Source organism: Molothrus aeneus, chromosome 8 (assembly GCF_037042795.1).
Source record: "Molothrus aeneus isolate 106 chromosome 8, BPBGC_Maene_1.0, whole genome shotgun sequence".
NCBI classification, from domain to species: domain Eukaryota; kingdom Metazoa; phylum Chordata; class Aves; order Passeriformes; family Icteridae; genus Molothrus; species Molothrus aeneus.
Genome location: NC_089653.1, coordinates 15,031,532 through 15,058,838, shown reverse-complemented (window position 1 = coordinate 15,058,838; position 27,307 = coordinate 15,031,532). Strand labels below are relative to the sequence as shown.

The 27,307-nt window shown below is 42.9% G+C and overlaps 1 protein-coding gene across 1 annotated transcript in view; it reads right to left on the bottom strand.

Annotated features, from left to right (window-relative positions):
• Positions 1-14,346, bottom strand: part of CDHR1 (cadherin related family member 1) — a 43,048-nt gene extending 28,702 nt beyond the window's left edge. Inside the window, exons 1-7 of the mRNA XM_066554788.1 lie at positions 14,278-14,346; positions 13,426-13,521; positions 5,277-5,422; positions 4,408-4,458; positions 3,501-3,590; positions 2,920-3,006; positions 1,112-1,228 (exon numbers count right to left, since the gene is read on the bottom strand). Of these exons, the coding sequence (XP_066410885.1) occupies positions 1,112-1,228; positions 2,920-3,006; positions 3,501-3,590; positions 4,408-4,458; positions 5,277-5,422; positions 13,426-13,521; positions 14,278-14,338 (648 nt within the window). The 5' untranslated portion in view covers positions 14,339-14,346. The remainder of the gene's footprint in view (positions 1-1,111; positions 1,229-2,919; positions 3,007-3,500; positions 3,591-4,407; positions 4,459-5,276; positions 5,423-13,425; positions 13,522-14,277) is intronic.
• Between the last annotated feature and the right edge of the window lie 12,961 nt (positions 14,347-27,307).

Genomic DNA, 27,307 nt, shown 5'->3' with positions numbered 1-27,307 from the left:
CCCAGGAACTCCAATGTGATAAAGTGCAAGCACAGAGGAGCTGTGCAGCCCAAACCTGCAAGACAGCCACACTGTGTAAGCAGTCTCTGGGGACTTGGTACAACCAGCTCTGCACCACTGATACAGCAGAGCCAATTAGGAAGACAACTTGCTATTTCAGAGGCTTTTAACACCCTCAGTCTCAGAGCACCAGCTGTAGGTCAGTAGTCATGCTGGTGTGTAAGAGTGTGAATTGTTCAACATGTCTGCAGTATCAATTCTAAAAATTCCAATTTTTTTAAAAGATACACTGATTTTTTTTTCTTCCTTACTGCCCCTAAGGTAGAATTTAAGCCAAATTTTGTTATTCTTCCTCAAATGAACCTTGGCTAAAAATACATGAAAAGGTCCATACACTTAAAAAAAAAATATGAGCAACTCCAAGACCCCATAAGTTACAGCAAAACTGCCCTCTTTCCACCCATGTGAGTCTGTCTGTGTGACAGGTCCCCACAGGATTGTGAGAGACTTCAGAATCTATAAACTTCTAATGCCTGTTAGCATGTGCAGTCACAGGCACAGTACTGCTGGGAAAGACAGTGGCAAGAAGGGATGTGCAGCAATATTTACAGGATTTAAATAAGCTCCTGCCATGAGGCTGCAGGGAAGTGAGAAAAAGGAACATTCACAGATATTTCCAGAAAAGAAATCCATCACTTGTGCTGTGCTGGGTCTAGCTGTGGGTAGTGGCTGTGGCCCATCTGCCTGCCAGGGTCTGTCCTTGTGGTGGTAGGGCTGTGCCCTGAGCAGCATGAGGAGCCCTGAGCTCACAGGTTGCTGCTTCTTGAAGCCAGGGCTGGATACACCAACCCTTCACTTCTAGGTGAGTCCCATGGCACCGGGGACATGAATGAAATGTGGGAAACCCCCTCCCAAATCCTCCAGATGTTGTTCAGCAGCAAACACCTGCTACCTTTACCCCCTCACCTTTCCACGTTACCCACCACGCCTCCAGAGGTTACAGCAGGAGTAACTCTGCTGCCTCCATGTTTCAGCAGCACTTGCATTCAAACTATTTGGTCCCACTCAAACACTACCCCACCTCCTCTAGTCTCACATAAAAGCCTTTTACCTTGGCTACAACCACAACAAAATGTGTTCTTGATTTCTCGTAGTCCAGGGTGACCCCAGGTTTGATGCGCAGGACGCCGCTGTGACGGTCTATCGTGAACTTGTTAGCATGGATGTTCTAGAGGGAAAGAAAAGGAGAAACAGCCAGGGATTACACATGTGGAGATAGGATTGCCACAGGGATTCATCTTTTATTTCATCTGCTAAGGGAGAAGACTAGAATAATGACACGGTTTGGGTGAATAATGCATTTGATGAATTTCACCTCTGTGTTTATGAACAATTCACGAACCAACCACAAGTCTGTCATTATTCAGAATAAATCAGTTACTTGTAATGTAGATTTTTTAAATCTTTTAGTATTTCATTGTGAAAACTTACACTTTTGGTTAACTCAGTTAATTGCATGGAAAGAGGTAGGGAGACTTAACAGAAAAAAGATGAAGGGAAAAGGAATTTAAAAAAAATGGTGTCACCCCTTAGTGTTTCAAAGTTCTACTGGTTTCAAAAAAAAGCAGGAAGGTTGCATGTATAGATTATTGTCAAACACAGTGGTGGTCTGGTGATTTTTGTGATGTACAAACAAAATCTAAAGGACATCTGATTTTAAAAGAGGCCTAAAAAATGCCTCCCTCCATTCTTCTGAACTGGAGATATCTGTACAAACACCTCTGTTCCTGTATCTAGACACAATGGTAATCTTGGCCATTTCAGCAGACATCACCACCTGCCTTTATCATAACTATGGAGAGATTTTTTCTGTGCAACTTGAGAATTCTCAGAGACTGTGCCCAAAGACATGGCAAGATTTTTTCAACAACATATTTTTAATCCTTTTTGCCACACAAATATATTATAAACCAGACATAAAATTTTGAAATTGCTGCCCCTTGGTCCATAGACTATCAGCTGTCTGGAAAGAGCCCTGTGCAAAGCTGAATGCTGCACATGGATCATAATTTGTGAAATCAAAGCTAAATTTCAACAAGGCACTCAAGGTGTTCTTTCACAGTATGCCCAAGCTCTTAACAGGATTAGCTTTAGTGCTATATAAATATCTCCTAACTTGTCTTCATATTCTTATCCAAAATTAAATATTGCAACAAATTTGCTTTGCTTTTGTTTACTTTTTTTCATGTTTCCCTTGAATAAAGGGAACTGCAGATAACCTGGATGAAACTGCCTATAGGAAGGAGAAATTTGAAGGACATAATGCAAAACATTGCCCTTGTGGCATACAGAAGATATGTAATACAGAAGTTCAGCTTTAAATCTGGAGCCCTTTCAGTTCTTCACCAGTGGGCAGCAACTGAAAGGGTGGTTTCAGGCAGTCACTGCTTTGTCAGGGAGAAGATTTAGTACCTCTCATTTCACACTGTGATCTTGGTATCAATTATGCACCAGCCTGCTACAGTGAAGGGCACATTTATGTTTCCAGTGTGTTTTGCTCCCTAAAGAAAGCTATTTCATGCTTTAGAAATCCCATAAGCATACAAGATTACCAGCTAATCTTGCTCTCCCTGTCATGCCAAAAGAAGGGCCAGTAAGAGCCCTGCCATGAGGGGTCCTGCTGGCAGGCACAGGAGTGTCAGTGGCAACTCCAGCTCCCCTTGCTGCCTGCTGGATCACCCTTGGCTGCTTGCAATCAAACAACATCCCTTCTGCCAATGCTTATTTTCTTGTGCATGGTACAAAATTAATCCTATAGGCACTAGCAGTGCACTCAACCCCCAAATTCTTTTTAAAATCTGCTTTCTGAAATCTCAGTAAATGAGAGAAAAATTTGTGAAGGTACAGACAATACTTTACCTGCAAGAAGTAGGTGATGCTTCCTCCAGAACCTGTGTCCTTGTCTATTGCCTCAATCTTAAAGATGCTGCTGCTGGAGGGAGTGTTCTGTGACCAGAAAGAGTTAGCAGAGTCACACAGAAACAGAAAACCAGGTGAGGTAAAAGAAATGAAACATGAGCATGCAGGGAGGCAGAAGGAGAGTGATGGTAGAAAGAATGTAAAAGCACTGAGGGAACCAAAGAGCAGAAGGGAAAGAGGGAAGAGATTAAAACTGGAAAACAAGAAGAAACACTTTGTGAAATAAAAATAACAGAACATTGTAGCTAAGACTGGGTGTATCCTATTCCCACTTCTATCCTATTCCCAATTCTAAAAACTCACATTGACTCACATCTTGGAATTTACCCCCAAAATAGCACACCTTAAGTACCTATAAACTTATTCCCCAAGTTTGCAGTGAATTTTAAATATCTACCCAAACCCTAAACCAAAAGAATGCAAGTCTGTCCTGCACAACTTGTTGTTTTACTGAAAACATATAAGCCCCTGTTTACATCCTAGAGAAGTATATTTCCAGTATGCAAAGGAACTTCACCAACCTCTGGGACTTGGACTATGTAAGGTGTATTGATGAACTCTGGGCTCTCATCATTGGCATCCATTACAAGGATCCTGACTTTTTCAGAAACCTGGAGTAGAATATGAAGAGCATATTATGGCTCCCATTATTTATGGATCCCATTATTTCCCTTTTACAGAGATTTCCAGGGCAGTTGTGCCTGTGGGAGGCTGGAACATCTCAAACATTTCTTGTAATAATCTCAATTAATTTGTTTGAGATGAGGAAGAGCTCTAGATTTATCCAGTCTTGTAGATAAGAAGAGGGGCCCACTTTTGTGGAACCTCTAGTGATGAAGCCCACATCCTCCTACTGGCAGACTGCCATCCTGGCCCTGACAGCATGAGTCCATAAATTAAAAATGCCAAGAAAATCTGTGGAAATAGGACTGGAGGCTCAGGTAAGTCCTTAATGATTAGATGAACAAAGCTTTATCTAGCAGCAGACAAGAAACACCCCACCATCTTAGCCTAAGCAAATCTTCTTAACATCATGCTAGAGAAACACTGTGGGGGTGGGGACAGGCAGCTCTTGGGCACCCAACACTAGTTCCTTTAATGTCACACATTTCTCCAAAAAGCCTCCAGATCTTAGGCACAAATCCAACTGTGCTGGCAGTGAAACTTCATGGGAAGCTGCTGTAATTCTGCAGGCTGCTAAGTCAGTATTTCAGCTCACACTTCATTGTAATTATCTTCAAATAGCTGAGCAAGGAGACGAAGTGAGACTGGAGTAACTGTGAGTTCAGTGGCTCTTGGAACAGGAGGTAAGGCTCTAATAAGATTATGTTTTCTGATCAAATGAGATGGTCCCATTAAGGTAATTTAATAGGAGTAGGTATGTGAGGACAGACAGTTTAACAAGCGACAGCATAATTAAATACTTACTGTACTCAGGCCATCTGAAATACTGACAATAACTTCAATCTCATCTTCCTTCTGTAAATGAAGAAAATTCTTTTGTAAGAGAGATGGTGTTTGTCCTGATTGGAAAAGGGACTGCAGATTTAAACCTGTCTAGGCAGGCAGATGAAAGTAACAAATAATATCATAGAGCAACCCCAGCAGCGGCCAGGAAGATTCCTCAGAAGCTCCAGCTCCCTGAACCTTCTCAGGCTACCATCAGGAGATGGTTGCTCTGGCAATCCCTGCTGCTTCCTAAAGTGCTCATAATAATCAGTCTCCTTTTTCAAGAAATGTTCCCTAAAATGGCACTTTGGTTAAAATTGTTCTGTATTAGTGTACAGATTTTTAAAGGGTTTACAAAATATTGTGTAAGCTTCTCAGTGAGGAGATATGAAGGGTTCAATGCCTTCTTCCCAGAATAAGGCTGGATTTAGGCATCTTTAACAGCACAGTTACACTGGCTAAAGGGCTGTGATGTACTAGAGGAGTGTCCTGAAACACTGCTTACACAAATCTCTACTTCTTCCTAGTGACAGGAGACTCCCCTGTCTGAGGATTTGGTGATGACTGTAGCTGCCCCTAAGCTCTTTATGGGGTGTGGGTGGGGGAAGATAAGAAATAAAGACTATACTTCTCTTTTGAAAAAAGCTGGAGAGACAGCTGCTGAAAAATTTGATAGCAATGTCAGTGGCACAAGTCAACTGGAATGCAACATGATAGGTGAAGTATAATGTCCTAGAATTGCAAAGTACATGCTTCAGGGGCTAATAAACTGGCCTTGTCCCTCAAAGCCTCAGATCAAATTAAACTGAAATTCCACAAACACCTGGAGTGATGCCATTTGATTGTACCTCTCTGTCAAGCTCTTCAATCAAAGTAACATTTCCAAGGTTCTTGTCAACAGAAAAGTAACGCCTTGATCCAGCTTCATAGGTCAGGCCATATGTCACAGGATCTCCTTCTGGGTCAGTTCCATTCAGAGTGTACACGTGGGTGCCTGAAAAATTGATATTCAACAGCATTCCCCTGTGGTTATTTCAATCAGGGAGTGTTTCACTGGTCTGTTCCTTAGGAACCTGGCTACCCTGCAGCAGGAAAAGGTTTTGTCAATCAAGCCCACTTACTGGGAAGTATGGAAAAGCAGATAGTTCAATAGTCCTGATGGCAACTTTTTAGCCAGCTGGTTTAATTGAGTTCATCAGTGCTGGTTTCTGTCACTTTAGGCCCTTTCCTGGTCAATACTGTTCATACCCAAGAGTGACATAGGGGACAAGCTCTTGGGCAGCTCTCAGCCCAGGTGAGCCAGAAGTGATGCTGTTGTACAAGTGGGTGACAATCTCAGCAGCACCAAAAGGCCCTCAAAGACCTCTTTGTAGGAACAACAGAACTGCAAACTAGCATGCAGAGAATCTGGTAATCTCCCTTCAGGGAGAGCTCCCTCAGGATTAGATCTGAGCTCTGGAACTTGGGAGGTGCAAGGACATTTCCTACTTTCCCACTTTCAGGATTAATTGATGCAAAAGTCTTCTTTCCTGTTTCACTCCCACTCATTAGCTCTCTCTCATTACATTCTTTACTTGACACACCCACTCATGCTCATACCAATTATTAAATTTTTCAAACTCATCAATGTATTTCCTTCAGAAGCTGGAGAAAGATAGTTGTTTCTATTTTTATACATTGAGAAGTTGGTGCCAGTTTTTTCATCAAGTTGACTTTGTGTATTATAAATGATAATTCCTGGGGGAGTTATAACACCCATATTTTCAAAGCATGGCGAGAGTGTTTATTAGTATTATTTTTTAAATTTACATCTGCCAGTCTATTATGCTTTAACACCTTCATCTAAATAACTTCAAGCAGTTTACAAACACCAGTTAACTGAGCCTGAAATATAAAGCACTGTTGTTGTTTTCTTCCCATCTGCTGTGCCTTGGGTAAGTTACCTGAGACATTCAGGTTGGAGAGGTTAAGCACAGAAACTGCTTTACATCTAGCAAAGCCCTCTGCACTGGAAATACTGCAGCAAGTGCCTCACTGGTTACTAGTGAGTTTTGCTCGTGCATGCAACCCAAATACAGGATGGAAGGAACCCTGCTAAGAAAGTCAGCATAAAGTTAAAGAAGAACACTAAGGCTCAGTTTTGACCTACTCTGGCCCTGAGTTTGACAGATATTTAATTCAGTACTCAAAAATGATAATTTTTTCTTCTCTCCTCTCTTCATAGATCACTGACCAGATCTGTAAGTTTGTGCTTAGTTCTAGAGCTTTGCCCACATCATTGACAGGTCAGATTCTCAAAGGTTTCCTCAGTTTTGCAAGGCAACCTTTTGAACCTCGTTTGCTTCTTTCCTGGCATTCAAACTGTGAAGCTGCTCTGGGGCCTTAGTGGCCATGGGACATCCAGCCATCAGTGGTGACATTTGCAAAGCATGCCTGTCTTCTTATCATAGCAAGAGATTGTACTAAACCATGTGGAATCTGTGCTCACTTAGGAGTAAACTCTCATGTGATAATTATCAGGGCAATATTTGGGCACCTTTGTACAAAAAAATGTTACATTGCAAAAACGAATGCACCCACAAGAACACTAACAAGAGAGCCTGTCATGGGCTGGTTCAGCCAGCCAACAAATAACCAAGACTTGCAAAACAGTTCACAAAACTAAAAACCATTTTTCCACATTTTCCTTGTACTTTTCCTACAAAACAGAATGGAAAATAACAACACATCTGTAACTGTGATCACTGAAAATTATTAGGGAAAGACAATGAGCAGTATGATGAGACACTTCTGACTGTAACAACTCTCTAAACACAAGGAAATGAAAGGAGAGGAACTAACTGGGACTGATATAAAATAGGATCCTGAAAGGACACCTGCTTCCTGATTCAACTGTCTATATAAGAGAGAGAAATTAAAAAACTGGAGGGTTCTGCAGCACCAGCACTGACTTATTTATTCTTGTTTCTTAAAAGCTTCATCTTAATATCACAGCTGGATCCAATGGAAGATTTAAGGTGCCAATTGCCATCATCTCACTGATATCCTTATAAATATAGTGCTTTTCTGCAGCCTTTTTTTTGGTCATTAGTTGTCTCTACTTCTCAGTCGTTTTCTGCCCTTCTTGCCACCTTTTCCTGTCCCTTGCACTTGACTCAGTGCTGGCTGTCCTGTCTGTTTCTAGCTTGTGTGGATGTCTGCAGCAGCTGCTGAGCAGTGCTGTCTGTGCTGTGGAGAAGCAGGATGGACACCACATCTGGGCTCTCTTGGAGCTGAGAGTAACCACCAGGCACCAGGTCTCTGCTGGGCTGCCCTGAAATACCAATACCAGCAGTACACAAATGCAAACCCCTCCTCAGGGGGCACAGGGTTGGAGAACAACAGACTGAAAGTTTGTGTGAACCCATTAAAACCTGGGCTGGTTCTTTAAATCTCACAGTTTCCTTTCCTACATTTCTTAGAATTTTCTTATAAGAAAGACAGGAACTTTCTTGCTGCTAAATGAGTAGAAACATTGATATTGGTACAGACTGAGATTACTGAGCTTTCTGAGCAAGTAATGATGGACTTCATTGATCTTTACACCGGAGTCTTTGCTTTTTAGCTAAAGCTGATACTTCATTTTTCATAATACAAAATACTTGCATGCCTTTTAAATTAGATTGTGGATCAAAATTTATTTTCTAACTCATTATAATTCCTTATTTTTTCCAAATTGTAATTTCGCTGCACAGTACCCTCCATATCATTAACACCCCCAGGAACACTTCTCACCACAGTGTTAATGCCAATTAAAAATCTGTTCTCAGTGTGCTGCCTCTACTTGCTGAAAAGGAAATAAATGAAGAAGGCAGATAAAATCTTACCAGAGGATACCAAGTAAATACCCTCTCCCTGTCATAAAAATATGGGAATAGAAGAGTCTTTACTTGAGGATATGGCAAATGCCACAGTTAGAAGAGCTGGATACTCTGAGTGCCCAGGGGATGATGCAGCAGGCTGGGACAGGGGAGTCCTGGGGTGCTATTGCTGCCTCCTGCTGTGACTTCCTCCCATGAGCCATGCCAGGCTTTTTCACTCTGTTTTTCCTATTGCAGCTTAAAAGTCATTTGCTCTCTGCTCTGCCACTTGGGCTGAATGGCTGTCTCATGATGTCATTGCTCTATTTTAATTCATTTTTGACTCAAATTTAATCAGTTTCTGCCCTGGGCTCTGGGACTGGTTTTGCTTTCTCACTGAAGACACACTCTCCCTCTCTGCTGTGCAACACCCAGCAATCAGATCCTTTCCCTGTCAGTTAAACAAGCCAAGCACATTTTGGATTCAGGCACTGTTCTTTGCCAGCACAGCTGACAACTGTTAAGAAGATGCTGAGAGGGACATGTGTGGCCATTCTCCCAGGACAGGACGCCTCTGTTCCTAATGTCACAGCAAACACCACCTAGCCCAGGGTCACATGTCTGCTCTCCACCTCTCTCAGCCGAGGGCCCACTTCCCCAGCAGAAGAGGAGATGGACAGTTAAAGGCTACACAGGGCTGTTTTCACACCAAGCTCACCCCAAGCACAGGCTCCTGGAGGCCATGGACACACACCATGACTACCCCAAAGCCCCTTCCCCATTCACTGCCTGTTACTGCTCCTTCCGGACCGTGCCCAGGGGACTCCTGCTCCCTCCCTGCAGCCTGGTGCAGCAGCCAGCTGCCAAAGCAGAGACATGGCAGCACCAGCAGCAGCCAAAACACACCCTGCAGCTGCCAGTGCCTGACCTGGAGAGATGGGATATGGCAGCAAGGGCTGAGCACAGGGCCCGGACCATCACCCCATGGACAGCAGCAATATGTCCCTGCAGCACCCATGGCAACCAACTCCAAGGAGGAGTCATCTGAGTGCAATTTTCTGATGTACTTGCAGTTTCTGTCAGAATAATCTAAACAAAATTGAAGGCTGTAACACCTGTGAGTCCTCAAAGCATCTCTGTGCAGTGCTTGGCTTTGCAGGGGGCTTTGCTCTGTGCACGCTGGCACTGCTGCAGGGGTGCAGAAAGCAGGCTGTGCTTACACTGCTGTTCTGGCAGCTCCCAGCTTGCCTAGAGGTGGAGCAGGGTGACAGAAACAAGGGAAGAATGATAGGTGCCACAGGGGACAAGAAGGCTCTCCTCAGTCAGCTGTGAATGATGGGAAGAAAGGAAGAAAGCAGCATGTAGGAACAGGGTGAGCTTGAAGGATGGAGGGATCTGAAGGGATCAGTCACCCAGTGGTGAGTAGGTGGCAGCTGTAGCTTTGATCAAAGAACTGCCACTGCAAACTGGCTTTTAATGGGAAAAGTGCCTTCTGGGGGCAAGGGAAAAAACAGAAAGGGAAATGCAAGGAGATCATGCAGAGATCTACAGAGCACTGATCATGGTTGGGCTTTGAGAGAGTAATGAACTTAGGCCTTCTGAGTATGCTTCAATCCCCTGCTCTGCAGCTGTTCCCAGCCCCACTCTGTCCCCACCATGAGGCTTAGCAGGATTATGAGGTAAGATGAAACAAACAACCTGAAATAGCATCCCACTCCTGCCCTAAGACCTTGATTAGGAGCACATGCACATTTTGTATGTACACATGCAAAGAGCTAATTACCACCTGCCCCACCAAAACACAAACACCAACTGCTATTTCAGTTCATAACTCCTCCCATTCTTCTTAAATCTGGCACTGAAAGGGGCTGCTGCTGTCTGGCCTCTCTTACCCTGAGGGCTCTCAAGCCCTGCAGCAGTAAATAGGATCTGGGAATGTGCAGGTACTTTCAAGCATTCATGCAGAAATAGTACTTGATGGTTTTATGATAGGTTGGTACAAAAGTTACAACCATGTGTAAATAATCAAAACTGGACAAAGGAAAATAAGGTCAAGTTAAGGATGATACAAGAATGATAATGAATTTGATGTGCTCACACACAGCTGCAGAACTGCAATGTCTCCTTCTACAGCCACACACAGACTTCATCGTGTCCTTTCTGCATTCCCAAATGTTCCACATCCCTTGCCTACAGATGCCTGGGAATAAAACTAACACATACTACTTTGCCAACCACTTGCAATCTCAGCAGGGTCAAAGACTGTAAAATTTCTGGAAGTTTATTAAAGCTGCTGTCTGTGGCATTGCACAACTCAGACACCAGCTGCTGCCAAGAAAAGCATCCTGCCCATGACTCCAAGCTTTATGTAAGGTCAGGGGATATCTAATAGCAACCTGTCCATTTTTGCAGCACATAAACCTGAGTGCAGCCATCCAGAATCAAACATATGGAAGTTTTAGTTCCACTGTTTTGTCACTGATCATCCTGCTCAACCTGAGAGATGACTGTGGGAGTGTGGATGCTTGGGACTGCACATGGACATGAGAGACCAGATGCCTCCTCCTGCTTCTGGAGGAGATCAGAGCAGGTGATGAAGAACAATATTCTCCTCTGCAGTGCCACAGAAAAGGGCCAGCCTGGTAGCCATTTAGCACTGAGCTCTGGCACCAAGATCTGGCTGTGGTCTGATGTGAACTCTGGTCCTCTTGCCCTGTACAAAGCTGAAAGCACACCCAGCACTGCAGTGTCAGTGCTGTTTGTGCCCTTCCCTGTGACTCTCTGCCAAAGCCTCCCCAAGGACTGGCTATGCTGACATGGGCAGCAGCAGTTTGCATTAAGCAAATCCCAAGCAACCATGTTCCAATGGAACTTCTGAAAGTGCTTTCAGAAGAGAGGACCTTGCATTACTTAGAGCTGTTCTGGGAATTAGCCCAAAGAAGCACTGGAAGCTGTGTGACAAAACAATCACATTTGGTCTTCCCAAAAGTAAGGTCTTATCTCTCTTTCCCAAGGGTTCCTACAGGTCTTTTGGAGTTTTCACAGAGAGGCTTTCTCTCTTGTCTTTTAAAGCACATTTACACATCAAATTAGAAGTACAAGCCAGCCAATTTAAACACATGTAAGCACATTCTGGATGAAGCTAGTAGGCAGGAAGCACAGCAGCTCTAAGAAAGAGCAGCCTGAGCTTTATCACTGCTGCAAGCAAAGTACAAACTCTCCAGAGACCTCCATGTTCCTAGTCTGGTTGCTAATGTTACAAAAGCACATACAGAAGCCCATTACATATATCTCATTATTCTTACTCAGGCTAATTAGGAGAGCACTAACACAGGCTCTGATCCCTCACACTGCTGCTTTGCTGTTTGTTGAGGCACACTGTCCCATTTTGGCTGCTAGAGCACCAGATCAGATGCATGGAAATTACTGTTGTACTTCACTGCTGCAGGGAGTGCTGTCATCTGAGAGACCATGTGGTGCTGCAGTCCTGACAGGAGGGACATTTTTGCCCATGTTGTGGCTATGTGCCATCTTTATCTCCTCATCCCCACGCAGGTGCCTGGAGGCTCCCAGTGGTGGCAGGCAGAGGCTGGCACCACACCAGGGAGTGGGGCTTGGATGACAAATGAGTTGTACTGCCTGAGGTTTCAGTGGCAGAGCTGGCAAGCACCACTCCAAACAAACTGAGTTGGGGTCCCATTTTGTGGCTGTCTGGGATTACAGCCTTATCTACACTTGGACAAGTGATTCCAATACCTCCAGCTATCAGCAGAACCATAGGGATTGCCAAGCCTGAACTAAGTGTGGTTTCCATGAGAATCTAGGCAGAAGTGCAGCAAAAATTTCAGCTCCTTGGTCTGCCTCTGGCTTTTGCAAGTGCCACTACATTACTACATTACTGTTGGCCTTCAAGCTGGGGTTTCCACCTAAGCTTGATCAAGCTTATAGCAAATTCCTGCTGTATCATAAGCAGGCTCCTTTTAAGTCCATTGTCAAGATGTGTCACTTCTACACTATGTGCTGCCATCTCCCCCTCCTCTTCTCAAGCTGAGAAGGTAAAGGAGACTTTGCTGCTTCCAAATACCCCCTCCCCACCTTCTAGCAGGCCCAGTGTGGGTCTTGGATGACATTAACACCACTGGGTCAGAAATGGAGACTTTGAGCAAACCCAGGCAGCTGCATCCCAGCACAGAGTGACCTTGGTCTGCTTTAAGAAGGCGTGGGTGGCAGTGTCAGGCTGGCAGAGCAGGCTGTGCCCTCTGATCCCTCCCTCATCCTGGCCTTCCCCAGCTGCCTGAGCCCTGGGAGAGGGTGTCTGGCTGCACCCCCTGAGCAGCCATATCTCTCCTCTCTGCATGAGGCACGAGTAAAGGGGTGCTTTGGTACCCAGCTTGCATTAACTAAATATTTTTCTGATTCAGCCTGTGAAAGCTGCAGATGAACAGAAGAAAATCCTAAATAAAGGTGATGTTCATCACTTAATATCTATTTTTATGCAATTGCTTAGGTCTCAGGAGATTATTTTCCCCCACAGAAAATATTGATTGTAAGTCACCTTTTGTTCTTATTTAACTTTTCTTAGTGCAACTACAGTTAAAAGAAGCATAAATAGACCTGCCTCAGAGTGCTGAAAAATCTGTAAACTGCATCCATTTTTGAATTTTCAATTAAAAAAAACCTTTTTAAAAAACATCAGTTATTTAGACAAAACAATTTTCACTGCAAGTGGAAACATTTTCTACCATTTGTACATAAATATTAAAAATGTGTTTGGAAAAAAATCATGCCCCTTAGTTTTTCAATGTACAGCTTGCTTTTATCAAGGCTGATAGCCTAATTTCTAGTAATTTTTTCTTCTCATAAGCATTTATAGAATTGGTAAGAAGCCTCCCACCATGAATTTATTTCTGACCCCAAAGGTCTGAGCTCTGAAGCTATGAATAGATTGGCAGACAAAAAAAGAGGGAGCTAGAATTCATGTTTTAAATTGCAGCTACAATTCAAACATGTCATTTTAAATTGAGGCCAATTAAAAGCTTGAGAAAAAAACATCTAAGATCACAGCAAATAACAACAACCTACGGGAAAATATATATGTTAATCATAAGAGCAAGCAATTTCAGTTTCACAGATTAAACATACAAATTTTAATACTGACCAACATGCGTGTCCTCCGAAAGGCTGAGAAGTGCCATGTTCCCATTTGTGCTTCTGGCTCCATTATCAAAGAAATAGGGGGCATAATTTGCCTGAACTGCAATTAAAACAAAACAGAAGCCAAACAAAAGCATTTTGTAGGTGACAGTTATTTGGCTGTCTCAGTTACCCGACTCTCAGTAAACAGGAGCTGTTCAGGGAATACTAGGAGTGCATAACACACCCAGTTGCTGCAATGGACTTTCAGAACTGTATCTGTATAGATATTTTTAATAAAATTACTTCTACGTGCCACTGTGCCAGTATTCACACAGCAGGAAATAGAGTATATAAAAAACCTCCCAACCAACAGAAACATCTCTCTTAAAAAAAACTCAACCAGTTCCAGACAGCTTCAATGAAAAATGAACTTTTCCAGCTTGCAATGATGGAATACCTCTCCTCTATTCCACACATACAAGCCTGAAACTTTCCCAGTGCCTCGGTTCCTTACCAAATATTCTTACCCAGTGTTCTAAGCACATCCTGCCTTAAAATTATGCCTACTACATGATCAATTAGCCATAATTAAATACTTACTTGCTGCCAGACAACAGCAAAGTTTAAAAAAAAACAAAACAAAAAACAACAAATTAGTTGTCATTCTACTGACTGACTGTTAAGAGATTCAAAATAGCCCATTTGAAACAAAATTGCAAGTATATAAACACAGACAGTAACATTTGCACAAGGACCAGTTGCCATGGAAAATATTTCAGAACAACATTACCACATCAGTAAGGATAACTACAAGATTTAAGGTTATGCTTGTATTCTCTATATTTTTACTTAACAAAGTGATTATTGTACTCACCCAGGCAAACATGCACCAAACTTAGAAATAAGGAGGGGGTGAAATGCCTTACATGCTTCATCCCACTGAAGAAAGAGCCAACTTCTTCTGTGTTATAAGGGCTTGTTTTTTGTTAGTTTTATTTATTTTTATTTTTTTTATCTCTCTGAAACATCTAGGAAAGTGCCCTTCAGGTTGATGTAGCAGAGAAATGTGGAAGAGGCAGTAACAGATGCTAAGATGTTAAGCGGATGACACGTCTTAATTTCTGAGGAATTTAAAGAAGCTCCTTCCTACCACCTAATTAGACCAATTACTTTGCAGGGAGCTGTGGGACTCATCTCTGAGACAAGATTTGGAGGAATCAGTGTAACTCTCATGTTTTGCTTTCGGTACTGTATTTGTGCTGTACAAACACAAGTCAGGGAGAAGGTGAAGTAGAAATTTGTTTTCTTCCTGAACCCTGTCTTTAATTCTCTAAGGCAGTTATCTGTTTTTAAGAGCTAATAGAAGTTTATTTTAGCTCTGGTAATCTTGAGAAACTACAAAAGAAGAAAATTTAGTATTAGCAAAAACAATAGAAATGATTGTTACAATTTAAAAGAAAGCACTTATGATAGCAAAAAAATACACAAGATTGCATTAAAATGCAGAATGTTCTTTTTATGAGTTGGCCTGATCATTTAATTCTTAAACAGCATGAATTGCTGAAAGCATCTTTTACTTTCAGCAGAAAATTTTCAACATACAAGAAGTGTGTTTAACCATCAACACATTGAAAAAGTTAACAGAATAGCTTTTTAAAATTGCTTGGTTTGACACATATAAGGTGTTTTCACTAACTAAAAATATATATCTTTCAATACAATATATGGTTAAAAATCAGCCACATTGAGGATGCTCACAGATAAACCTGCTTGAAAGGAGCTCCATCAGTGACAGTATGTGACTCAGTGACCCTTGTGGTCCCTTCCAGCTCAGATGATTCTGTGACTGTGATCCTGCAGCACCTGGCTGCCAAGCACTGAGATGTTTACATGGGAGCTGAGCTATTTAAACCTGACCTGCAGCGAAGCACTTGCTCTTTAAGGATGTGTTAATGGAGTTTTCTGGGTTAATTAAGAGCCAGAGTGAAAGACATGTCCAAGGAATTGATCAGTCAAAGAGTTCCCCATCCCAGTGCTTTAAAAAATAGCAGCAGCTGCACATGCTGGGTGCCTGCAGTGGCACAGGTGAGGTGGGCACATGCAGTGCAAACACTGGAAGCGGGTGCAGAGCCAGGAAAGCAGCTTCACACAGGGCAGCACTGGAAGCTTTGGCTCCCTCAGTCACACACATGTTTTATCACTGCTTGCTAAGCTGCAGAAGGCAGCAGGGGATTGCTCCCCAGACATGACCCCACAGGCAGAGCCTCCCCTCCCAGCCCTGGCCTGTGGGGTGCAGAGGTGAAGATGGGCAGGGCCCCAGGGACAGTTTTCATCACTCAGCCAGGGGAGAGACAGGCTGGGCAGCTCCAAGATATTTTTCCTACAGAAGGAGCTGACAGTTGGATCCTATCACACATTTATGGTGAACCTTACCCTGACAAATGCTGGAGGGGGCCATGGGAGAGGCCTTTGCTGCAGATAGTGCTGTGCTGCTCCCATGCTGTGGACAGGGCTTGTGGGCATCTGCAGATCCCCTGGGATCCGCAGTGCTGTTGGCAGGACACCTCTGCCTGCAGAACAGGTCAGCTGTAAGGCCCTCCAAAGGAGAAAAGCAAAACTCTTAGGCCAATATTAACAAAACTCATCACCCATAATGGAATTTACCAGAGAATGGTATAGAGAGCAAAAGAAGGCTGCAAATGGATGAGACAAATTAATGAAGACTGGGTTCACAGATGACTAACAAATGTGATGACATAGATGCAAACCCTGGCTCAGTACAGCACTACATGATCACCTGCCAGAAGCTCAGAAGTTAAACCAGGGGAAGGCTCTTTGACATCTTGATCTCTTTCTGACCATCTCCTATGGGATCAGACCTTTCTTCTGGCTCTGTGTGATTATATTTGTAGAGCACTATTTACAAAAGCTCCATGTTGAACCAATCTGTGACTGCAGCACTGGCCTGTAAAGCCCAGGGAAACCTGCAGCAGGCAACTATGAAAAACAAATGTATTTTTAGTGCATTTAAATTCAGGATATGGTGATCCAAAGCTGAAAACTGTGTGGGAGCAGATACACATATAGAAGATGGATATAAATTTAGTCCCTGTTGTAGATTTAATCATCCCACCTCTGTCAAAAATAGAATTAAACCACTGACAAAAGTCACAGAAATAGATCTGCATGGTGCCCCAAAAAAATAGAAATAGCACCTAAATGTCTTCTCATCTGCCTCCTCAACCCAGAACTACCAACATGATTTTTTTTCTACAGAGAATTTTCCTAGAACAAGTGATGGAGAGCTCTTGTCAAAGTTAATAGCTGTCTGTTCCCCTGGTTTCATCCCCTGGGGATCTGAATCTCTAGGGCCTGCATCTCCAAGGAAGCAAAATGCCTCCCTCCTGAATTTCAATGAGTTTGAGCTCTTAATCCCCTTACAGTTTGAAAACCTAGCAAACGTGTGTCTATGCACAGCCAGAGCCATACCTAACACAGCAACATTCAATAGAGTTGTTTTTTCTGTCAGAAAATACATTTTGATCAAAACCATCACAGCCCATGGATCCAGGCTTATTTTGATGAATTTTCTCCTTTGGAAGAAAAGGGGCAGGAGGGGGTTTCAGGAAAGCAGTACTTTCTGTCCCAACATTTTTGGGAATGGTAGGATCCCTCTCTCTATGTAGAAAAAACCTGCTATTTTGTACATCTTTAGCATATCAAGTACCAAGAAACATAAAAGAAAAATATAATATACCCATCTGATCTCAAATATACCCACCTGATCTGGACCAACTGGTTTCCCAGGGTTTTGTTTACTATTCAGTACAAAAAACATCCAGAAAAGGTTCCAGTATCTTCAGAAGAGAAGTTTGGGTGACTGATTAGCAATATCTACTAGAGCTTGTTAGACAACCTGAATTTTTATACAATTTAAGTTTAAATGTTGAAGGATGCTACAATAATGCAGTGAATATTTTTCAGACTTCTTCTGAGTGCAGCTGGAGTGTACTGGGGTGTACATCTGCATGGTTGTAGAGCTGCTGGATTGTGCACTGAGAAGTCCCTGGGATGCCCTGAGCCATGGATGCTTTTCTTCCCCTGAGACAAAGCTAATTCCCATCAGGAAACCTGATCATTGCTGGGCACAGGGGCCAGACACAAAACCAGCCACATGCAAGGCCAGCTCCTACCTTGTTAACTCTCATCTCTTTAAGAATCTTGGAAAATCCTGAGCCCCACTGTGTTCACTTTTTTAGCCCTAAAACTTAAGCCTAAGACTAGTAATACTTCTTAATCAAATACGACTGACAAGAAAGGGACTTTCACCACTACCAAGAGCTGCACTTTTTCTGTTTACACAACCCTGAATGGGGGAATTGTGGGTCCCACAAAGACAGCTGCTCTTGAGACCAGGCCAAAGCACAGCCTAAAATGTTGGCCAGATTAGAACTGGCAGCAGATGCCAACATAAAATGGCACCTAGGCTTCCCCAAGAGCACAGCCCCTCCCACTGCACAGCACTGCCACCAGGAGCATTGCCTGTTCACAGCTGAGGGAGGGAGTGCCCTGCTGTGCCACTGGAATCCCAGCTGGCACCGCTGCCACCTGTGCTGGCAGGCTGAGCAGAGGGCTCTGACTGAGCTGGCACGGAGGGAAATTGGGAAATTACTCTTTCCACATTGTGGGTGGCCCTTCCACCTCAGGGCAATCACATTAGAGCTGCCCACCTGGGGAATGCCTGCTTGGCATATAAAAGGGAGGCTTTCATGAGTTGCATTTCGATCAGCTTTTGGATGCTTACGTGCATTTGCAATTTAAAAATTGCGAGAAAAATGAAATGAAAGAAATAACAGATATTATTTTCCAATGTCCTGCGTTGCTTTTTTAGCTACTATGTACTTTCTTCATATTTTGTGTTTCCATTTTCCTCTGTTCTATGCTCTGGACAAGTATTGATAAGTAATAAAGTTCACACTCATATAACAATAGTTTAAGCTACTTTTTTTATATGATTGTCCTTGAATTTGGGGTCTGTATGACATTAGGCATTACCCTGGAGAGGAGTACTCAGCATTTTTTGTGTGCAAATTTGGGCATGTACATTCAACATGCTGCACTCTTTACATAAACCTCAGCATGTGCAGAACGACACCAAATCACACTGTGGCCTTCTCTTTGTAAATCACATGCTAAAAGGGGCTGTGGGACCTACCATAGATCCCTGGAGGCATTATGCACAGCACAGTTCACTCAGAATTCCTCATACAATTCTGCAAAGGAGAGAAGTAGAGCCTCAGTCAAATTTTCTCAAAACTCTCTCTATTCTCACATATTTGAAAGTGATTGGGAACTTCTTTTTTAGCTTGAAAGCAAAGGAAGGGGCCATGACATAAACCATAGGTAAGACAGACACCCTAACAGCCCTGGCCCCAGCTGGGCTGTCCTTTGCACACCAAAGGGTCAGTTCAGTAGCAAGTCCCACAGCATAGTGTGAGCAAGAATTGTCTCAGCTGATCTCCAAACACCTTAGGAGCAGCAGGACACACTGAGGTAAGGTAAATGTAATGATCACACTTGTTGCCTGGGTGTTTGCTGCCTGGCTGGCACCTGGGAGGGCTCAGAGCACTCTTGTTTCACCAGAGCTGAGACACAGTTAAACACACAGCTCCCACCACAAACCAAACAAAACACTCTTGCCTGCCCAGACAACATTATTCCTTCCCCTAAAAATCCCCCTGCAAAGGACTGAGGGATGACTTGTACTGGGGCATATCATCACTTTCCACCAACTTCCATTAATACAGAACACAGATGGTGCTGGAAATCCAGGAACAGCTATTGATTACATTTCAGATGACTGGTTTTGGTGGTGAGGAATTTTACATGACCCAGATTTTACACTTTCATAGCACAGCACCATACCTTCTGTCTGATTGCTGGGAGAAACTGTAGGAACTGGGGAATCTGCAAGAACCTGGGCCAGTTTGTTGGCAGGAGAGAAAAGATTAAAGTCCCTCAGAAGTCTTCAAGGTCCATCTCTACATTTTGAATTACCAGCTGTGAGAGAGAAACAGACTTGCAATAGGCCAAACATTGCTCAGTAGGAACTACAAAAGAGAAACAGTCCTATGTCTTGGTGGTTAAATCTAATCAGAGATGTGTGCTTGAGCCCTTGGCCATTATCACTAAACTCTCCCAATTGCCAGAACAAATATCTCACCTCCTAAATGAGAGTTTATGCATCTCTCCACAGTCCACTCTCATCACTTAGGATAGGTGAATTTGTTAAAATGACGTGGAAGTTTTAGTAGTCGTGACACATTAAAATGCAAACAAATAAACACCTCTTTTTTCCTCTCACTTTTATTTTCTTGCTATTAATTGGACAAATTTAACATTCTAAAAGGAAAATGAGGTCATTGTTACAGTTCTGACACATGGGGGTTTTCATATCTAGCCCAGACAGTCTATAAATAATCAACCCAAGATCATTAAATTCACATAAAAGTAATCAAAAGATACTGCTGTGATCATGAGTGACCTTGGTTAAATTTATAAACCTCTCTTAGTTCAGTAATTCCAGGCTGAAAGTGACACTGTACTGTTTGGTTTAAGGAATTTAATGAACATGAGTTGTAACTCAGCTGTCTACAGATCCTTTTTTGTATTGCAACTCCACTAAGCAGCTACACTAAACCTCAGCAGTGTGCAGGAGAATGGTGAAACCTGGGTAGTACCATAGAATGGTTTGTGTTGGAAGGAACCTTTAAAGCTCTTCTAGTCCAAAGGCCTGCATTGAGCAAGGACACCTTCAACTAGATCAGGCTGCTGCTGGATGTTTCCAGGGACAGGGCATCTACAGCTTCTCAGGGCAGCCTGTGCCACTATTTCACCACGCTCACCAGAAAAAATTTATCTGATAAAACAGACAGCATGAAAAAGACTTTGTAACTCATCTCATTGAGAAAGATACACCCACAGAGCTGAAGAAGGAAAACATTCCCAATTTATGGAAAGAAAAACCAAGATTTAGAGAGGTGACTACAAGCATTATATCAACTCAAGCCCCTTGGGTTTGAGCCCCCCCCCCCCCTATTTTGGATAACAAGAACAGGAACACTCAGCTATGACGTTCTTATCTCCAAAGGAATTAAGAAATTACAATGTCAGGCAAACAGAGGGAGAGCAAACACCAAATATCTACCAATTTTAGCATTTCCACAGTGGCCTTAAAACAGACAACAAAGTGCTTTGCCAAAAAAATGTGGTGGGCATTTTTTTCCACACAGGTAAAGAGATGGTACTTTCATCCCATCAGAAAAAAATGCTAGCTTTCACAACAAAAGTCTCAGAGCATTTGCTTGCATGATTTATCATGAGTTATTGTCATTCACTGTGGGTGGCAGCAGAGGTTTGGGGAATTCCTGGGAAAAATAAGTAACTTCATCTCAGATACAGCTTCTCCTGGCTTTAGTCTGCCAAAAAGTGTTTTATAGCATTTGCAAAAAAGGTGCTGCAGGTAACTGAGAAAAGGGTAACATTTTCTGCAGCTGCTAAGTAATTAAAGTTTCTGCTATCCATTTTGCTAGCTTAGAGGCTTTTAAAGACCACTGCAAAATCCATTTACAATTCAGTAACTTTGCTTCTTTGGAGCTACGAATCACTCTCCTCATTTTCTTTTGACAGGGGTGGAAAATGAACAAATAGTCCCTAGAATATCCAGGTATATTTAGATAGCCTACATTCACTCCAGCAGCACGATCTGTGATGGATGTGGTGCTGTGGAGCATGACACAGATCTGTGTGAAGGATGCCATTTAGCAGCAGACAGGCAGTCCAAGTTATTTATGAAAGAACTAGTATTGTTCATTGTTTTGCCTGTAAAAATTATACATATAACTCAGAGTTGAGGTGTGAATAATGAATAAATCAAGATTTTATAGTTTACTCAGTGTGGCTGAGAAAATAATGAGACTTGTTTAGGTGGAGCAAAGAAGAACTTGTGTTCTCCCCATAAATCTCCTGGCTGGTGTGCATGCCCTGGGCATCCCTGTGTGGATGCCCTGCTTACAAGACTGTAACAGGACTTGTTGAAGCAGGGCATGTATGAAAATGAAACATGCTCCTTTCATTGCCATGTGTGACCAGACTCAGCTGTTCAGTGCAGGAATGGCACGAATGCAAAGACTGCAGGTGAACCAAAGCCCTCACTAGAGATCAGCTTTGAGCCACACCAGCACTTTGGCCACAGGGGTGAGCAGCCCCTGCATTTTACTCAGGTAAATAAATGTATGACACTGTGACTGCAGGTGGCTCTTCCTGTGATATCTCTTGGAAATGCAGGGATGTGCCTTAAACCATTCTCAAAAGGGAATCCCACAAGTCAGCAACTCTCACACTGGACTAAGTGACAAGGTACTTACCTTGTTAGGGCATGGAGATCCCACTGGCCAGGGCATCCACCAGCCTTTGCTTGGATTGCTGCGTCCAGAGGAAACCTAAGCATCCAGACAGCCTCAGACCAAAGCAGTGTTTTTCCCTAACCTAGAAAACAAGATATGTGTCAACAAACTTTCTATTACAATATTAAATACTCGGCTTTGAAGTAATTTACCTCCAAACCACCTGGGACTATTGCTCTATTCTCACTTACATTTTCCACCAACTATCTACTCTTTGCCTGGAGAAATTTCTACAATCAGTGTGTGTATACTCTCAAATCAAATAGTTTAACCTGGTGAGAGCCCAAAGATTGTCTCTTCATTCCTACTAGTTCCACCTATGAGCACTGTGCTCTCACCATCTCCTCCCACAATTTCTAGTACTTTATCTCAAAATGCTGTAATTAATTGCTCTTTTTTTTTAACATTCTGTCAATAAGATAAATCAAGAGAACTACATAGCAAGAATCTCAACAATAGATGTTAAGTTGAAGAATGAATAAAATATCTGGGAAAAGACTTTCGCACCTGCTAACTAAAATTACACAGTCCAAAGTTACTGCAGTGAATGCTGAAGTACAAATTAAATGACAGAAAAATCCCTTCTCATACTATGGCTTTAAGATGATTATATGGGGCCTTGAAATGGAAACGTTCAAATCCTGTAAGTGTCCTTGGTACAAAATTAGTGTCTGAAAGCAAAAAGGCAATGCAGCCCCATTTTACAACATATTTTTTGAAAATATACACTCCAGTCAGTCTCATGGACAGAAGTTCATAGAGACAAATTAATGTAGTTCAGCACCTGAGGAAATTCAGACCACAGAATTTCTTTGAGATCCCATATAGACAAAGAAAGGGTGAGGGATCATGGTGACAAGAGGCAAAATATTAATTTTCTATTCAATGAGAACTGACAAGGAGGAAGACTTGACATGTTTAGGAACAAAAGAAAGCATGGAAAGAATGCTGAGGAAGGAAACAGAAATTTCTGTTCAAAAGACAGGAAAAAGTGCAAAGCACATTTTATAATAAAATTGTGAAGAGTAGATTGACTTTACTGCTCAGACTCAAGGATCTGTTTTAAAAACTGCTGAGTCCTGACTTTAATGGAAATTTAAGAGGAGTTCCTTTCAAAGACTATCAAAGGTGGAGCTTATGAGGTTAAGGTCAAGACACACAGAGTGCTTTCTCTCTTTTCATCAACCACGCTCCTGAAGATGTGTGCAGAATAAAGCAGCAGTATTGGTACATATTTAACTAAGTAAAAGGAAAATGCTGAATTGTTTAACCTTGGTACACTCAAACAACATCAAGATAAGAGCTCAGTGACAATTGCCATCATTTATGGTTTCCCAAGTAATGGAAGTTAACAACAGGAAAGCCACTGAGTCAGAAAGAACACTTTAAAGAGGGACTTGAAAATGCTGCTGCATTATCTCAGCTCATATAGAATCTTGTTTTTAACCACCTCACTGTTTCTCTGATAGCATTCATAAACAGATGGACTTCTTCACGCTTTTTTTTTCTGATGAAAACATCTTCCTATACAGGCATATTGATCCCTTGGGAAGAAATCTGTAATGCAAATAGGTTTTAGCATTGCTCAGTGAACAGCCCACACAACTGGCCCTGACTGGGACACATGGTTCTGAGACAATGCAAACAGGAAGCTTTGTATAGAGGACCCACCTAGTAAAGACAGCATTTTCCAGTGCACCTCAGTTTTGGGAGACAATTTGAAGCATGTGCTACAGAGATTTGCTTTTCAGAGACCAGGCAGGCCCCAAAGGATGCCTCAGGAATACGTCTTTTGGCCCCCCGAGGTTGGCATCAGCGCTGAAGACCAAACAACATGACAAAACCCAGCAGAAAAGCACTCTTATTCACTGATCTAAGGAGCACCTTGTAGCTGAGATGGCCACAACTCACAGAGCATCACCACATAATTTCAGAAAGCTTCAACCCATACACAGTAACACCACACCACTTTGAAAGGCTTCAAGCATTGCCTTTCTTGTTTTTTAGCCCAACCTTTTATCCCCTCCTGTTGATGCACTGCACCTGTGTGCCCTCTGTTCCCTTTGGTGGTTGGTCAGTGCCCCTGGGCACCCCATGGCTCATTGCTGTCAATGCTTCTCACAGCTGCACCCACTGGGGATGAGGCTCCCACAGCCCCACCCCAATCACCACAAACTCTGTGCCTACATGTACAGGTGCCTGCTGGGCAGTTAACAAAAGGTGGTGCAAGCTTTGAATGCTGGGGCTCCAATGCCTCCTAGACCAGGTGTAGATCATCAGCCCTGAGTGCCTGTGCTGTGTGAGCAGCTGGGAGCAATCAACTCTTAAAGGAACATCCCAGATACAGCCTGAGTGTCTGACAGAAACTGGCCCTGGTGCAAGAGCTTCTTGGGAGAACTGTGATATGGGAAACATATACGTACATGAAATTCAGAATTTTAGAAGCATGTAATGTACCTAGGTGGGTGGAGGAAAACAGAAATATATATAGCCTATTTAACAAATTTGCAAAAGTACAAACACAGTTTGTTACAGAAATGTAACCTGCTAGGTAGAGACAACTTGTAACAGAACACATAAGAATTTAGTTGCTAGGTAAAGGCCATAAAGATAAGAAAACTTACTAAAGCAAGACTCAGGTATTGTTGAAATCCATAAAGCAGAACCTTTTGCTTAAGGAGCCAACAAGAACCAGGCTCCTGGTTTCAGCCAGGACAAACTGACATGAGAGAAAGCCAAACCTCCACTGCCCCTGCCCAGAAGAAAGGGCCAAGCAGTGAACATCGAGGAAGATGATGTTACTTCATCAAAGATGCCCACCCACAACCACCAAAGACTCTGGGCAGGGAATGGGCAGGCAGGGAGGTGTGAGCCTGGGGGGATCAATGTGTATTTAAACCTGAAATCTGTCTGACCAGGTACACCTGTCTTTGGTAGAAATATCCCCCATGCATCCCAGCTGGACTAAAACACACCTGCATTATTCCTGCTGGAATAAAACATACTGCTGGACAATTTTTAATTTTTAAGTCCTTATTCCACAAATCAGCTGAGGTTGTTGTGGCTGTGAGGCTGCAGAAGCCAGACCAGTCACGTTCACCTGAGGATCACTCACAGGCACACAGTGACCTGATTTCTCTGATAATGTGTTCAGAGCAGACCAGATGGCATTGTAAGGTGCTTATGCTATAGGAAATCTGTCCTTAGCTCCCTTGTGGAGCATCAGCCTGGAAATGTGGGCTTAAATCCCTCACACTTAAAGATATTCCCAGTCAGTGCATCTGAAACACACAAACAGATGTTGGCACAAAGGTTGAATGACAATGTGAACAAATCCATATCCTGAACTTTTCTAGCAGAGATCCACTAGTGAGACACTGAAAACAGGAATAATTCCTGGGAATTCCTTCTGTTCTGAGAGCCCTGCTCTAAGATGAGAAGACAAAGCATGATGGAACAGTTATGTGTTCAAAAGCATAGATTATCCAATAGCTGCTGTCTTGGATACTGAAGGCTAGTAGGAACCACAGTCACACGTGGATTGGAACCAACATCCTTGCTCCTGCCATTAGGGAGCACTCCTTGCTCCCCAACAGCAACTTAAAAAATTTGTCCTGCAGAGCAATTAGCTATGCTAAAGATAACTGCTTATATCTAATGACAACTGAGGTAAAAAAGACTGTATAAGTGGGTTTTCCCCCCAATCTACAAGAGGGACAAAAGAGACAAGTTTTGGATAAATTCTCCTCAGAAAAAACATTGGTAAAAAGTGTGCATGCGTCTGACCTGACTCCACAACCTGACAACATCTTCCTAAAACTAGTTAGCAACAACTTTGGACAAAACAGAATCAGGCAACAGACTTGATTCAATGAATACTGAAGCCACCACGAGTCTTCTACTCAGTTTTGGCAAGAGTTAGCCTTGTATCTACACAGGAAATATCCATCTGCTTTGATATTCCAGCTGAGTTTATTGTTTGAGATGAGACTGTTCATAGAGGAGTGCAGTTTTCCTTGGCAAATGGGATCACAAGAAGTAGCCCCTGTAATCCACACTTTAGATAAACAGAACTTCTCTGGAGACAAAATCCTGAATTCTTTGAGGATACCTGGGCGGTTGCATCAGTTGTGAGCCAGTCTAGAGAGCTGAAAAGCCAACATCAAGAGCCCCCATTTCACCTTTAGGGATTACATTTTGTATAAAAACCCATATTTTTATTTCTCCTACTACCCACTTAGAAAAAGAGATCCCAGAACTTGTCTCTAAACCAACAGTCCCTGTCAGGAGAGATCATTTCTTCTGTGCTCCTGACAATTCACAGTCATAGTGCCAAATAAAACAGACTGATTTGGTGTTAGCTGGTGGTATTAAGCTGTAAACAAAGTGAGGAGACACCTGGCTCACTTAATTGACAAGGTCAGACCAGGATTCAACATCTGTTCTGTCAGGCATAGAGACACTTCAGAAACATCTTTATCGCAACTTATGGGCTGTGCAATTTTCTTGCTTGACAGCCGACTGCACACAAAAACACAAGACACAAAAAATTCATTTGTCAGTTTGGACAAGATGAATTTACTTTATATAAGCATGCAGCTTGTGTATTTTGAAAAGCCACTGAGCAAATATGTTTCTCTTCTGGTAATGCCAGACAAATACATGTAGAAGTGAAAGGAAAATAAAGAGGAAGAACAGATGCCTGTAAGTGAAACCATGATCAGATGGTAGCTCTGTTGTACCACATGGGGAAATGGCCTGGTACATAAGAGTCAAACTCTGCTGAGGAATTACTTTCAAGAGGACAAACAACATTCTGATACCTCTGTATGAAGCAACAAAGCATTTGGGCAGCAGTCACAATCCATGCTGAAATTATTTGGAGGTTGCTGCTGTATTCTGCTCAGCCAAGGCTAGGACTTCAGACAAACAACATCTTTAGCTGGAATAGCCCCCAATGAGGGACTGAGGCCAGCCTGGGAAACTTAGTGAGTAAAAATACTAAAGTGCATTAAATGACGTGCTGGGATCTCCCCAGAGATGCAGAGCTGTCACAGCATATGCCACAGCACATGCTGCAGTCAAGACAGCCACCATACACAGAGCGTCACCATACAATTTCAGAAGGCTTTAGGCATTCACCCATTCACACAGTAACACCTTGGCACAGCAGAGGGCTTCAGGTATCTGCCCATACAGAGTAACACCACTCCTCTTCAGAAGGCTGCAAGCATCTGCCCTTCTTGTCCTTTAGCCCAACCTTTTATCCCCTCATAAAAGGTTGATCACTGCACCTGTGTGCCCTCTGTTCCCTTTGGTGGTTGGCCAGTGCCCCTGGGCACTCCATGGCTCAAAGCTGCTCACCTGCTTCTCACAGCTGCACCCACTGGGGATGAGGCTCCCACAGCCCCACCCCAATCACCACAAACTCTGTGCCTA